Source organism: Bufo gargarizans, unplaced genomic scaffold (assembly GCF_014858855.1).
Source record: "Bufo gargarizans isolate SCDJY-AF-19 unplaced genomic scaffold, ASM1485885v1 original_scaffold_1746_pilon, whole genome shotgun sequence".
Taxonomy (NCBI): Eukaryota; Metazoa; Chordata; class Amphibia; order Anura; family Bufonidae; genus Bufo; species Bufo gargarizans.
The window spans coordinates 103950-119881 of NW_025334493.1; the positions used below are offsets into that span (position 1 = coordinate 103950).

General features: G+C 41.4%; 1 protein-coding gene across 1 annotated transcript in view; it reads left to right on the forward strand.

Moving 5' to 3' along the window:
* LOC122923573 (multidrug and toxin extrusion protein 2-like) overlaps positions 1-15932 on the forward strand; it is a 198032-nt gene that overhangs the window by 96440 nt on the left and 85660 nt on the right. Inside the window, exon 11 of the mRNA XM_044274422.1 lies at positions 8662-8770. Within this exon, the coding sequence (XP_044130357.1) occupies positions 8662-8770 (109 nt within the window). The remainder of the gene's footprint in view (positions 1-8661; positions 8771-15932) is intronic.

The window sequence follows — 15932 nt, forward strand, 5'->3', positions numbered from 1 at the left end:
CCTATTTGGAAAAATATTAACCTTAAGGAACTGCAAGGGATTAAGACGTATATAGACTGGGGAAAAAATGGGATGAAATACTTAAACCAGATATTTGAACAGGGTAAACTGAAAGACTTCCACACAATGGTTAGAGAGTTTGGTATACCGCAAAAGGACATATATAAATATTTTCAGCTTAGGAATGCATTGAGGTCAGTTATGCAAGAGGATAAATATAAGATGGAAAGATCTGAGTTATTGCACAAATTTACCAACGTGGGTGAAAGAGGAGGAATAACGGCAAAAAGATACAAGATATTGATGGAGGGAAAAAAGAAACGGGTTACAATACTTGCCAGGAAAAAATGGGGAAATGAACTTCAATTCTTTACGGAAGAAAAATGGAACGATGCTTTAAAAAATTATTCTGGAGTCTCAAATAGGGGCTCACATAAGATCTCACAATTTTTGGTAGTTCATAGGTTGCATCGATCCCCATGGATATTGAAAAGAATGGGTGTTAGAGCTTCGGATGATTGTATAAAATGTGGGGGAGAGAATGCTGATTTAATACATTGTTTCTGGAGATGTCCAAGACTGTTCAGATACTGGACAGAAATAACAGATACTATATACCGAATTTTGAAGGTTCAAATATCAGAAGATCCCATGACTTGTATTTTGGGGGCAACCGAACACTTGAGCCTAAATAGAGATACACGAATGGTCTTGAGTAAAGTGTTATTTCAAGCTAGACTCCTAATACTTAAGAAATGGGTAGGGGCTGACCCTCCAACAGCTCGGCAGTGGAGAAAAGCAGTTGATGACCTGATTAAAGAAGAACGGGTGATGGAGGGCCATAGTAGAAAAGAAAAAACTGTTGATGAAATATGGAAGAAGTGGTTACTTTAGGGCTGGATAGATTGAGGAATTTTGTTTTTGTTTTTGTACTACACGTCCCCCTCTCCCTCCCCATAAGGGCGGTAGGAGGGTGGGTAAATGGGGAGTGAAAATATTTGTTTATGTATAGAAAAAGATTAGAATGTTTTCTTTCTGATGGATTAAAAATGTAACTTTTTTCTATTGATGATGAAATTTGAGATGATGGAAATAAAGAGATAATTAAAATAAAAAAACAATAAAACAAAAAAACAATACAGTGATCAAGTCCATTAGTCTGCAGTGATGTCCTCCAGTTGTGGCCTGAGAGAACAGGAACCAGTTTGTCTTGACATAATGGATCCCTGAGGTCGGGCATCTGGGTCCGGATGTGAATATCAACTGTTGTCATGGATGCTAGAAAAAAAAAATTTGAACAAGCCACAGTCCAAACAACAACAAAAAAGTCACTTAAATGAATCATCTGCTTCATATTAGGGAAAGCGGGAAAAAGTGGATAAAGAGCTCTGATATGAACAAAAAGAGAACCTCAGCAGGGTGCAGTATTTTGAGGTAGTATGTCATGCCAAGCTGTTGACATTCGAGCTAATTATGCAGTAAAGCAGACAAAAATCAGCAGCGAAGGAAAGATAAAATAAATAAAAAGAGCATAATAAAAAAAGAATGTAATCAGGTTTTGTGCGATAATCCAACTTTCATCCACTCTTGGGAAAGAAGTGTAGGTCTCTTCTTAGGCGGAGACTTGGATGGAGAAATGTCACCCTCTTCTGGAATATCAAGTGTCCAATTTTTTATGGCTGTTTCTGCTTCTTTCGGAGAAAGGAATGAATGTGTAGATTCATTTCTGCATACAATCAGCTTCGCAGGGAAACCCCATTTATTGGGGATGTTGTGGTATCTTAGGATTCTAGTGTGGCTTGTAAATTCTCTACATCTTGATAGTGTAGCAGGAGACAGGTCTGAAAATAAAGAGACTTGTTGAAAGCGGTCTGGTATAGTTTTTTTTTTTTGACTCGCTGCCTTCAAAAGTGCTTCTTTTACATGGTAGTAATGGAGTCTCGCAAGGACATCGCGAGGGATGTGAGATGGTAAAGTTTTAGGCTTGGGGACCCTGTGAGCTCTATCTATCATAAGATCTTTGTCTGAGGATTCAGGTAGAAAGGCCACTATTAGGTCTTTTAGAAAGTCTTGTAACTCTGAGTCTAGGATTGACTCAGGAATATTTCTGAAGCAGATGTTATTCCACCTTGAGCAGTCTTCCAGATCAGCCAGTTTTAATTTAATAGCTGCAATGTGTGTCAACTAAGTTGTTATGGGCCATGACAAATTCCTCCATTCTGTCTTTCAAATGTGCAGTGCGCTCCCCAATTGCTACCAGGTCTACATGTATAGCAGATATGGCGTCCTTTATATCTTGATGTATGGAGATTTTCAACTCTTGAAACATGGATTTCACTTCCTATAAGGAGACTTGTGAGTTAGGTGAGGCTCCCTGACTAGGCCTTTGTATAAAGTGAGCAGGGGACATAAGGTTACTCACAGTTTGAGGAACGGATTCATGTAGATTTAAGAAGTGCTGTTGTGGAGAGTCCACAGACGCCTTCGGAGACACCTTGGAGAGAGAGCAGCTCTAGATGACCGCAAATGACGAGGCGCATTATGTTTGGCGGGAGTCAGCACCATCTTGTCTGCTCGCCTGCGCAGGCTGGAAGAAGGTGATGAGTTTAGATGGGCTTGCATCTTTTTTCCTCACTCTAGTCATGGTGCTAGTGTGCCGGGTGTTGCCAGGGTTGGTTTGGATCGCACTTAGGGCTTGTTAACACGACCGTTGGTATCCCGTGCCCGTGCTGTGAGCCGCAAATTGCGGTCCGCAATGCATGGCACCTTCCATGGGGCAGGCGCATGGGGATCGCAGACCCATTCACTTGAATGGCTCCGCGATTCCTCCTTTCCGCAAAAAGATAGAGCATGTTCTATCTTTTTGCGGTGCGGAGGTACAGAATGGAACCCCAGAAAGCACTCCTTAGTGCTTCCGTAGTGTTCCGTTTCGTGCTTCCGTTCCGCATCTCATTGAAATGAATGGGTCCACATCCATGATGCAATGTATATTCACAACTAATGGGTAGCTTATTAAAACTTAACATTTATTAATGTCCAATAGTAAAATAGTAGGCCCTTATATAATGAAACACTCAAAGAATGTAACCAACGGCTACAATGATCTCCTACGGAAGCAATGCTTACAAGGAGGTGGGAGAGGACCAGAACAGGGATAGCAAAATAAAACACAGATAGGATGAGAGGAAATGAGGCACAAAGTCAGAGAGACACAATGCTGGGTCAAAATAAGGAAATAGCAGGCACACTCATAAATTGGATTAAATATGGTAGTTTTATTTAAAATCCATAATTAAAATTAGGTAGGGATTTTTGGAGCATAAGGTGAGTAAGTGAGGGAATCTGGGCACTTGTTGTGGGTGCCAGATAAGGGGTGGCTGGTACCAGGTATTTTATAGGATAGATCCGTGGGAAAAAAAGAGAAAAATCGGTGGTGTTTAGTCCATTAGGATAAGTGATATATAGAGTGGTGGGGAAAAAAGTGGTGGGAAAAAAGTTGAGTCTTTTCTGGTGGGCTCTTGTGGATATGATATCCTTTCCCAGCAGTTTGTGATCGGTCTATGTCCCTTTATTAATGGATGGATGTATAAGTTGCGCTAAAAAGGAAAAAAGTGTTGTACAGTCCTATAAAGTATAATCATGCACCATATGGTCCCATATGGGACTTTAGTTTGTGGATATAAAGGTGGCGCTAAAAAGGAAAAAATGAAGAAGATGGGAAAAATAGCACTGTCCTGTGCAATGTACAATGTGGAACTTATGCTTGTGGAAAAAAGCAACAACTACCTGTGGGGGAATTGGTGCTCTGAACCTCGGTACGGCGTCCCGTACTGTCTTAGGTTCAGAGATCACTTACCCACCACACGGTGATGTCTTCCGTCAGTGCTCCAACCAGATGTTGCTTGCAGCTCTGTTCTCCGGCTGTCGGCGTCCCTCGTGGTATCCGAGCGCGCGCACTTGTTGTTAGGTGTATAGCGTGCACGTGACCTAGTGTTGGTCACGTGATCGGGATCTGCCGGGCCGGTTTGAGGGTGGCAATAAAGTTAGCGGAGCGCTTCTACTTCCAGGTTCTTCTTTGTATGCTGCTATTGCTCTATTGGCAATGTTTCTCCGTACTCCTTAAACGGGTTTCGGGACTTCACTTGGTCCCTTCATCAGTAAGTCTTACTGATGAAGGGATCAAGTGAAGTCCCGAAACGCGTTTAAGGAGTACGGAGGAACATTGCCAATAGAGCTTTTTAAACTAGCCGCAAATGCTGCTCCATTGCTACTGCCACATGCAGGACGCTGAGGAGCAGCATCCGCCTCTCTTGATCTTGGGACAGTTGACATCTATACTGGACAGATAAGTGAACTATGTTCTAGTGCCTGTATATCGTTGCTGTTTAGCACCTATGAGCACGCGCCATTGAACAGTCTCTGAACACTTACTGGTGATATCAATACCAGGAGGACTGCTTCAATGTGTGTTAATTAAAATCTTAATGAACAACATTGTTTGTAATCAGATCCGGGTTGCGTTATTTATACCTGGACAGTACTCACAGTGATAAGTAAATCTATATATTAACTGTGACTGGTGACCAAAAATTATCGGGTCACTTGAACTGAGGGGAAACTTAGCCGTATTTATTTGGAATTGAACATCTATATGGTTGAGGCCTACATAGAAACCTACTTGTGATTTCACCATCAAAGGATCACTATGTAGCCACCAGCAACTAGGACTGACCACGGTGCATAATCCGGGATGGTTGTTATCAGGTTCTCTGTGTACTCCCCATTTGAGTAAGTGACCTTACACTAAGGTGTCACTGAAATACGATTTGGTCCCCTGAAGAATCAGAAAATATTGAAGAAACGCGTTGGGAATCTGTGTTTATCAGATATTAATAAAGTTATCATTCATGTATGAGTGTTGATTGTACTAGGTGCTGCAGGCCATCTATAGCCACGTTGCGACACATTTCAATCAAACTCATCATTCTGCCAGTTCAAATGCTCTCCTTATAACCGGCGGATTTATATGTGAGCCTAAGGACCATATTCTGTCTGTCGGGCAATGCTGGGCAGTCCACGTTTAGGGAGGGTGACGACAGGGCTACTACACTAGATAGGGGTGAGGAGAGGTAGAGATAGGGACACCTAGGGCAATTGACCCAGCATTGTGTCTCTCTGACTTTGTGCCTCATTTCCTCTCATCCTATCTGTGTTTTATTTTGCTATCCCTGTTCTGGTCCTCTCCCACCTCCTTGTAAGCATTGCTTCCGTAGGAGATCATTGTAGCCGTTGGTTACATTCTTTGAGTGTTTCATTATAAAAGGGCCTACTATTTTACTTTTGGACATTAATAAATGTTAAGTTTTAATAAGCTACCCATTAGTTGTGAATATACATTGGATTTAAAGGGTTTAGTCTACTAACAGGAACTGTAGTCTGACCTACTTAAATTGGTTGTGTTACATAGTCACATCCATGATGCAGAATGACAACGGAACGGTGCCCATGTATTGCGGATCCGCAAATGCGGTACGCAATACGGGAACGGGACACCAACGGTCAAGTGAAAGAGCCCTTAGCCGTGGAAAGTTTTGTCTGCAATGATATTGTGAACCGCTTTACAGCTCATCACTTAAGCGTCCTTTCTGCTCGGCATCTGGCCACGTCCCCCCAGGGGGTTGATTTGAATTTTTCTTTTGTGTATGTGTTGGCATACTTTGCAAAAAATGTATCAAATGTCGCACAGGATTTGATAAATATGGTACATATTTAAACCTTACACTTTTGTTTGGATATTCTACTCAAATTTTTCTACACCACCATCCTAATGGGCTGATTTTGCAACTTTTTTTTGCAACTATTTAAGAAAGTTGCAGTGAAAAAAAACTTCAATGAAACAAATTAACATAGCTAAAAGGTGGCGAGGGTGGTGTAAAACAGCAAAAAGTTGCACATTTTTGCACAATAAATTGGCACATCCTCGTGTCATGGTACCCCCATGGTGTTTTATAGCAACTATGCATGATGAACATGGACAGACATACCATACCAGCTGTGCAAAGAGTTCTGATGCATCTCCAGGTTGATAGGGAGCTCACAAAGCTAGCAGCCAGGAAGCTAACAATAATTCTCTCTCCTCTGTTTTAGAGGAGACATAATTATTGTGTCCAGTCAGTGGCAGCATCACAAAGTAATGTTGTGAGAGGTACATACCGTATGGGAATAAAAGGTTAAGGAAAAAAAAGAAACCAATCTGGATAAATAGAACTTTAAAGAAAGCAATAAATGACAAAAAGAAAGCATATGAATCACTAAAACAGGAGGGAAGCACTAAAAAACTCTAAGGAAAAAAATAGAACATGTAATAAACAAATAAAAGCGGCCAAACTAGAGACCGAGAGATTAATTGCCAAAGAGAGTAAAACTAACCCTAAAATGTTCTTCAATTATATAAATGTTAAAAAGTATAAATCTGAAGGTCCTTTAAAGAGTAATGAGGGGGGAGTCGCAGAGAGCGATGAGGAGAAAGCAAAGCTGTTAAATATTTTTTTCTCCAATGTATTCACTGAGGAAAATAAACTGTCAGATAAAATGCTGAATGTAAAAATAAATCCCCCATTAAAAGGGTCCTGTCTGACCGAGGAAGAAGTACAACAGCGACCTAAAAAGATTAAAATAGACAAATCGCCAGGACCGGATGGCATACACCCCCGTATCCTAAGGGAATTTAGTAATGTCATAGCCAGACCCTTATTTCTGATATTTGCGGACTCTACTGACAGGGAATGTTCCACAGGATTGGCGCATAGCAAATGTGGTGCCAATATTCAAAAAGGGTCCAAAAACAGAGCCTGGAAACTATAGGCCGGTAAGTTTAACATCTGTTGTGGGTAAACTGTTTGAAGGTTTTCTGAGAGATGCTATCTTAGAGCATCTCAACGGAAATAAGCAAATAACGCATATCAGCATGGTTTCATGATGGATCGGTCATGCCGAACTAATTTAATCTGTTTCTATGAGGAGGTAAGTTCTAGACTTGACAGCGGCGTATTAATGGATGTCGTATATCTGGTCTTCTCCAAAGCATTTGACACTGTACCACATAAAAGGTTAGTATATAAAATGAGAATGCTTGGACTGGGAGAAAACGTCTGTATGTGGGTAAGTATCTGGCTCAATGATAGAAAACAGAGGGTGGTTATTAACGGTACGCACTCAGATTGGGTCACTGTCACTAGTGGGGTACCTCAGGGGTCAGTATTGGGCCCTATTCTCTTCAATATATTTATTAATGATCTTGTAGAAGGCTTGCATAGTAAAATATCAATTTCCCAGATGACACTAAACTGTGTAAAGTACTTGGGAGAAGGAGATATTTGAGTGCTATAGTGTGTGAAAGTATATAGTACACATACAATGACATGTGCGGTATGTGTCAGTTGCATGTGTGGCATGTGTTATAAGTATAAGTGATAAGTACTAGTAATATGTGGCATATGTTTAATGTGGTGTTCTGCCATTGAATGCACAGGGGCCCATTGCTGTCAGTGTCACCCACTGATGCTTCACCATAAGCAGGATAAAGACTGCCTTAAAGGGGTTGTCTCAGTTCAGTACGCTGCATTTATCATGTAGAGATAGTTAATACAAGACACTAATGTATTGTTATTATTTATATTGCTTCCTTTGCTGGCTGGATTCATTTTTCCATCACATTATACACTGCTCGTTTCCATGGTTACAGACCACCCTGCAATCCATCAGTGGTGGTCGTGCTTGCACACTATAGGAAAAAGAGTCAGCCTCTCTGGTGGCTGGGACCATGGGAGTGTGAATAGGCCGGTGCTTTTTCCTATATTGTGCAAGCACGACCACCACTGATGGATTGCAGGGTGGTCATAACCATGGAAACGAACAGTGTATAATGTGATGGAAAAATGAATCCAGCCAGCAAAGGAGGCAATATAGATAATAACAATACATTAGTAAGTGCATTGTATTAACTTTCTCTACATGAATGCTGGATCAGTTGGCGACGGAACTGCTTGCCGGATCACTCTGCCGGAAGTGTGAAAGTAGCCTTAGTATTGCAGGAGAACCTTAAAAGGATTGTTACATTATTTCCTGTTATATTTATTTTATCGATCCTACAAAAATCAAGCCTAGTTATAACATTCACTTACATATTATGGCACCACCTGGTGTTTAACGTGTATAACAATGTGCACATCCCTTTACTGAGCTGAGTGCTGGTGGCCATGCATGCTAAGTAACTCTCCACAGCCAGGACTTTACAGGTAAAACTCAAAAAATTTGAATATTGTTCAAAAGTTCATTTATTTCAGTAATTTTTCGAGTTTCACCTGTACATAGTGATCCTCAGGTAATAGAAACTTTATATCCTCTGCAGTGAGCAAAGTTTCACTATGCAGAGACCTGGCTGTGGGGACAGCAACTGTATATGTGTGACCAGCAGCACCCAGCTCACTAGATGGACCTGCACATTGCTGAACACGTCGACCACCATGAGGCTCCATACTATGTAAGTAAATGCCATAACATCACTGGATTATTTTTTAATAATATGTAAATGGCATCTATAAAATGAATATGTAATGCTGAGACAACCCATTTAATTATGGCATTGCTTTTCCCTAACAGTTTCCGATAGGTTTGGGAGCAGCTGGAAGTGTCAGGGTAGGAAACGCATTAGGAGCCGGAAAAGCAGAGGAAGCAAAGAAATCCAGTAAAGTTGTGCTTTGTTTTGGAGGTAAGGAATTTTTTATTTTGAAGTGATAAAGTGATATTCCAGCATCCAATACTAAGTATAAGGAAATTACAATTGGAATAAAGACAAAAAAAAAAATAAGAAGGACAGAAATTTAAATAAATAAAAATACTCACATTATACAATGTAAGGTTAAAACGTATATACTGTAGGCTAAAATAATATTGTAAGAACAGGAGAAAGGTGCTCCAATAAATGCATCAAGCCTGTCATATATTTCTGACTCTTATATAACCGAAGTTATTCCATTCCTTTTATAACTTATTATTAGGTAACTCCCCCCGGTATTTTTCCTGTATTGCTGCATTACAACCTGGAATTAAATTTCTCCTGAACGTTTATACTTTTGCTGCAATTATAGATGCAAGACTCTTGGGATGTGTTTATTCTAGCTTAACATACCAACCTATTGTTCCAACTCCTTTACATTATATGTGTTGCCTTGGTGTACAGTAGTCTTTAAACGAGGTTGTCCTTCCCTCTAATTTGATTATCGTGAGGATAGGTGATCATTATCTGACACCTGGCACCCCTGCTAATCAGTTGTTTGAAGATGAGGCGGCACTCCATGCGAGCGCTGCTTCCTCTTCATTATACTACGACTTGTCTCCTGTGGAGCGGTGGCATAGTGTAATTAAAAATACTTTCTCCATTCAAGTGAATGGAGCAAGCACGTCATTACACTGCGCCGCCGTAACATCCAAGACAATAGGCAGCGTAATGAACAGAAATCAGCACTCGCATTGAGCACCGCCTCCTCTTTAAACAGTTGATCAGTGGGGTGTCAGACTCCCGCTGATTAGATATTGATGACCTATCCTGACGATAGGTCATCAATATAAATGACAGGACAACCCTTTTAAGTCAGGCCTCAGATTCTCAATTGAATCGAAGTCTGGGCTTTGCCTAGGCCATTCTAAAGCATTTAAAGGGAACCTGTCACCAGGATTTTGGGTATAGAGCTGAGGACATGGGTTGCTAGATGGCCGCTAGCACATCCGCAATACCCAGTCCCCATAGCTCTGTGTGCTTTTATTGTGTCAAAAAACCGATTTGATACATATGCAAATTAACCTGAGATGAGTCCTGTACGTGAGATGAGTCAGGGACAGGACTCATCTCAGGTTAATTTGCATATGTATCAAATCGGTTTTTTGACACAATAAAAGCACACAGAGCTTTGGGGACTGGGTATTGCGGATGTGCTAGCGGCCATCTATCAACCCATGTCCTCAGCTCTATACACAAAATCCAGGTGACAGGTTCCCTTTAAGTATTTCCCCCGTAAACCACTCCAGTGTCGCTCTAACAGTATATTTAGGGTCAGTGCCCTGCTGGAAGGTGAACCTCCGTCCTAGTTTTAAATCTCTGACAGCTTAATGAAAAGCATCCCAACAGCATGATGTTGCCACTACCATGCTTAATTGTAGAAATGGTGTTCTTGGGGAGATATATTTGGTTTGTATCGCATATAACATTTCTCATTAAAGGCCAAAAAGGTCTCCTCTGGACAGAGAATCATAGGGAGATTTATCAAAACTGGTGCAAAGGAAAATTGCCCATAGCAATCAATCAGTCAATTAAAGTCAATTAAATCACCAGGATTTCTGAAAAAAATGTTCTTGCTTTTTTAATTTTCCATGTCCCTATCTATATTTTAAAAAATCCTAAAATCTCACAACTGGTTACTAGGCCAAAAATATGACAAGACTATCTGGTCTTTTACACAATAGACTGGAGACTTAACTGACTTCTATGGGACAGTTTTCTAGGCATGCTCTGTGACCTGTGCAGAGATCAGGAAGGAGTAGCTTAGCTGTGATATCATCTCTTGTGAATGGTGGATGTTGTTTTATCTGTACAAAGGCGATAATTGTCATTATAATTATCTCTGTTATAATAGTGCAATAACTACTAAAAAGCTACCTTTAAAATACCTATTGGACAGTGTTCAAACATTCTTCCATAGAGACCCACTCCGTAGACTGTACAGATTATAGTGATATTATAGACAGATATTTCGATCTCCCAATGTGGAAATTCGGAAATCTTTCTGTGTTATTGGGGGTGCCTTTGTTGAATCTCTGAATGACTTCTTTGCTCCCAGTCTGCGAGTTTTGGTGGGCAGCAGTTATGAGCAACAGGGATTATTCTGTTTATTACCTTTGTTGGAGCAGTTGTTGTCCAACTGCCTTGTCTCTCAGTCTGGAATTAGTTATCACATAGTTTGGCCTGGTTAATTTAGGGTGCATTTGTTTCCAGATTCAGTATCTTATTCTTGTAGCTGTGTTCTATCAGTGTATTGTGTGGCCTGTGGTCCTCCATTGTTATCAGTAATAAAGTTTGTCTGATTGCTGAGTTGGTTTTTTGTATGTCTTGGCTGTCTTGTTGAGCTGTTTTAGAGCAGGGTCAGTTCAGTATATCTTTACTTCTATTCACTGTCATTTGTCTATTTCCAACCTGTGTGCCATTATCATCTCCCACCTGCTCCATTGCTGGTCTTCCATCTCCTTTATACTTGGCTATAATCATTTAGGTCCTGTCAGCCATTGTTGAATATTTTCCAGCACCTATATATCTGCCAGTGTTGACATGTGCTTCATACAAGTTTCTTGCAACCGTCTGTTTGTTGTGCAGTTCAACGCTATTTAAGTCCTGGGGGAATCTGAGTACTAAAAGAGACTGTTAGTACTTGGGAAAGGTGACTGCTAAAGGTGAAGTCCAGTTCTGTGGTCTTGTGAACAGCTAGCATCTTAAAGGGGTTCTGCACTTTGTTTAAACTGATGATTTATCCTCTGGCAGGACTCTGCATAGATCATCAGCATCTGATCGGCTGTTCGAGAAGGCAGCGGTACTCCAGCAGCGCTGCGGCCTTCTCCCTGTTTACCGCAGGCCTAGTGACATCACGACTAGTATTAACTGGCCTGGGTGCGGCTAAGCTCCATTCAAGTGAACAGAGCTTAGGCGCGCCCAGGCCAGTGATACTAGTCGTGACGTCACTGGGCCTGCGGTTAACAGTGAGAAGGATGGCCGCGCCGCTGCTGGATGGCCGCTGCCTTCTTAAACAGCTGATCGGCGGGGGTCCCGGGCGTCGTGGCGATGAATTCTTAACTGTTACCCGAGGTATAAAAGCCTTAGGTTACATTATGACCTGCCAGCGCCCCAGAACGCTGTGACCACGCTGTGATTAGACAGCTGCAGTCACAGTAAGCATAAAATAGAAAGTAAAAAAAATAAAAAATTAAGCAAAATAAAGGAATTAAAAAAAATTAAGTTATAGCTATAGTTACTAGTTTTATCAATAGTATAGCAGACTACGTACACGCAAATTTGTTCCCCTTTGTTTGTATATAAAAAAAATAAATAAAAAAATATTTATTAGTTTTAGCAATAATATAGTGGGCTTTGTAGTTACAATATACAAATGTGTACACATTTTTTTCCTTTTTGCTTTCTTAAATTTAAATATACTGTATATTTAATATATGTCATCTAATGGCACAAAAGAAAGGTCTAAGATGTCCTGTGAAAATTAACATTACATACATGTAGGTTGGCTCAGAAAATAATACATTTGCAGTTAGATAAGCCCATTGTTAACCCCTTCCTGAAATCTGCCGTACATGTAAAGATGGCGTCCGTTCAAAGTTTTGCTGAATATTTTCCCTCAAAAACTATATATCAATCTACTGAGCTCCTTCTGCTCTATAAGATGCTGCCTGCAGATTGCACTGCATATTGTGGTGACAGGTTCTCTTTAAAGAAGTTGTCCCATGAAAAATATTCTCAGTTTTTCAAACCAGAACCTGCGTCTGAATACTTTTTATTCACAGATCGCCACCATTAAGACCTAGCCTTTATTAGATACAATAAAACATACCATAAAGTGCCTTCTAAAATAGGGGTAAGAGTGTAGGGAAGAGGGAAAGAAATCTGACCCTGATGTTTCCCTAATCATCATACCCTGCCTACAAACGGAATGGCCTCCTCGATAGGGGCGATCCCTTACCAGGAACCTCCTATATAACCTAAGAAGACCCTGACATCAGGATAGAACCCACCACCGCTTATACAAGTGAATATATGATTACAAAAAATAATAAAAAAGGAGACAAAGTACCACAATTTGCCAATACCTAAAAAATCGATATGTCAGATAGCGTAAAGATATACAGAATGATAATAGATCCACTAAGTCAATACTTTAGTCTGTCCCAGGTAGTTACCCGGCAATTAACAATTAGTTACAATTAACCTCATATGATGTAGTCGTCTCAACGCGTTTCACCTTCAACATCTCTAATGCCTCATCAGGTGACTATTATGATCTTACATGAATCAATACTAAAACAGGTGTACCAATGTATCAACCTTAACCTACTCTCACCATACCTCTTAAATCCATATCATATACAATGACACCTATAGATGCTTAATATAGGCCATAATCACATCAACAGTATTTATTATAGCCCTCCAATTAACTGTAGATAGTTGTACATGTTCCCCAATAGATATTCAGTAATGAAGGATAAATCCTAAATAACATGGTACTTGTGTACCCCAATCATGTTACTCCGCTTGGTCCGCGGCTGTCACGAATAATGGGGAGGGGAGGGACACCATAATAACAACAGAAGGGGAAAGACAAAGAACTAGGCCTCAAGGTTAGGGAGAGGGGTAAGGTCACCTCCTAGGAAACCCCTAAACCTGGCCCTGACTCCTGTCAGTATATATAGACCCTGAAGGTGGGAAAATACATACGCCAAAACCTAAACCCTAGGAGCCCTGAAATGCCCTAAAGGTAGTGACAGGGAATTAGACAACTGGTTCCTTCCCTGATGAATGAACCAGCGTCTCCCAGAGGCCTAGTAAACAACAAGAACAAGGGAACAACAAAATACAAAGAGCAGGACAACTTATCTTATAGAAAATGGGTGAGCAGGAACACAGGAAAGGTCCACACACCAACTCTTCCAAATCCAAGCAGAGAATATCAACCACATGGAATAAAGTGTGAGACCAAACTAAATAGAGAGTGCAGTAATGACCACGAGCTGCACATGACAAGAGGTGTGGTCATTACCAAACAACAACACTGAGAATCAAGAGACTGTCAGTTAACCCCACGTGCAGCCAGCCTGCAAGATCTTCTAACCTCTGACACAGGAGGTATCGTGACAGCAGCATTGTCCCGTAACAGAGTGTAGGGAAAAGAAGTAGAGGAGCCTCCGATGCCGGTGGAGTCAGTACCTCCTAGATAGTTCGGGTCCGGTATCCAGGTATCCGGTATCCGGTATCTTTTTAAATGCATACTGGCACAGTCTAGGGACTTTTGCAAGTAATTCAAAATTTTGTATAGCCACTAAGTTATACACTGAAATCTATCTGTATAGTGCCACCTGCTGTTTGTCCTATTTCTAATTTCTCTGTACTGCTCACTGAGATGGAAACACATGCTCCGTTCCATCCTTCAACTGCCACCAGCTGCAGTAACATAGTAACATAGTTTATAAGGCTGAAAAAAGACATCTATCCATCCAGTTCAGCCCGTTATCCTGCAAGGTGATCCAGAGGAAGGCAAAACAAGTTCCTTCCCAATTCCAATCAGAATAACTCCCTGGATCAACAACCCTTCTCTAGTAACTATAACCTGTAATAATATTATGCTCCAGAAATACATCCAGGCCCCTGTTGTACTCTCTTAGTGAATTCATCATGACCACCTCCTCAGGCAGAGAGTTCCATAGTCTCACTGCTCTTACTGTAAAGTATAGTGTTGGTTGAGCACCAAAGTGCTCGGGTGCTCGAGTAGAACACCTAGGGATGTCAAAGGGAGAACCAGAGCATTAAACCAGGCACTCCCTGCTATGAAGAGGGGAGAATGTCTGGTTCACAGAAAAAGGTCAGAAATTGATGGAAACCACCACTGAAATGGTTCGGGAACAGCATGGGGAGGATGTCTGGATGCATCTTGGACTCCCAGGTCGCTGCTGGGAACGATGTTGTCCAAGTAGTACGCCACTTTTACATACTGACAATAATACGCACGAAACCAAAGATAAAATCGATTTTAGAGAAAAAAAATTTAGGAAACATTCTTTCCTGTATATTTACTTGTATATAAAGTGCAAGTGCTGCCAAAAAGTAAAAGGAAGAGGCACTCCGATACAACCTGTATATCACATAAAGGAGGGCCTCATTCACATTGTGGTACAATTGTTCAGGTAGTGGGACTCCTACACTCATAAAGCCTATGCACTAAGTGAAAGGGCTGCCAAAAATTACAAGCACTACAATACACCCTTTATTACACATAAAGGAGGGCATCCTACACACCCTTGAAAAATTATGATTGATGGCCTGCTGGTGACCCTCAAAAACTATTGGAGCAAGGGCCTGCTAATCTGACTATCTAAAACATTAGGGACGAGGGCCTGCTGCTGATGTGACCGTTTAAACATTAGGGGTGAGCGTCTGCTGCTGAGCTGTCCCTCTAAAACATTAGGGGGTGAGTGCGTGCTGCTGATCTCACCATCTCAAACATTAGGGGTGAGGGTCTGCTGCTGATCTGACCATCTAAAACATTAGGGATGAGGGCCTGCTGGTGACCCTCAAAAACATTATGAACAAGGGCCTGCTGGTGACCCTCTAAAACATTATGGGCGATGGCCTGCTGGCGAACCTCAAAAACATTATGGGTGATGGCCTGCTGGTGACTCTCAAAAACATTATGGGCGAGGGCCTGCTGGTGACCCTCTAAAACAATATGGGTGAGGGCCTGCTGCTGAGCTGACCCTCTAAACCATTAGGAGGGAGGGGAGCCTAATAAGAATGTTGATATGATGGAGGAGGAGGGCGAGAAAAGGGAGATTTTTGGAGCAATTTTTCCACAAGGACCTTCCTGTATTGCACCATTTTGCTCGTCCTCTCCACCACAGGAATGAGAGATGAGAAGCTCTCTTTGTAGCGGGGGTCGAGAAGGGTGAACAACCAGTAATCGGTGTTGGCCAAAATGCATACAACGCGGGGGTCACGGGAAAGGCAGCCTAACATAAAGTCAGCCATGTGTGCCAGAGTCCCAACAGACAAGACTTCGCTGTCCTCATCAGGAGGATGACTCTCAATCTCCTCATCCTCTTTC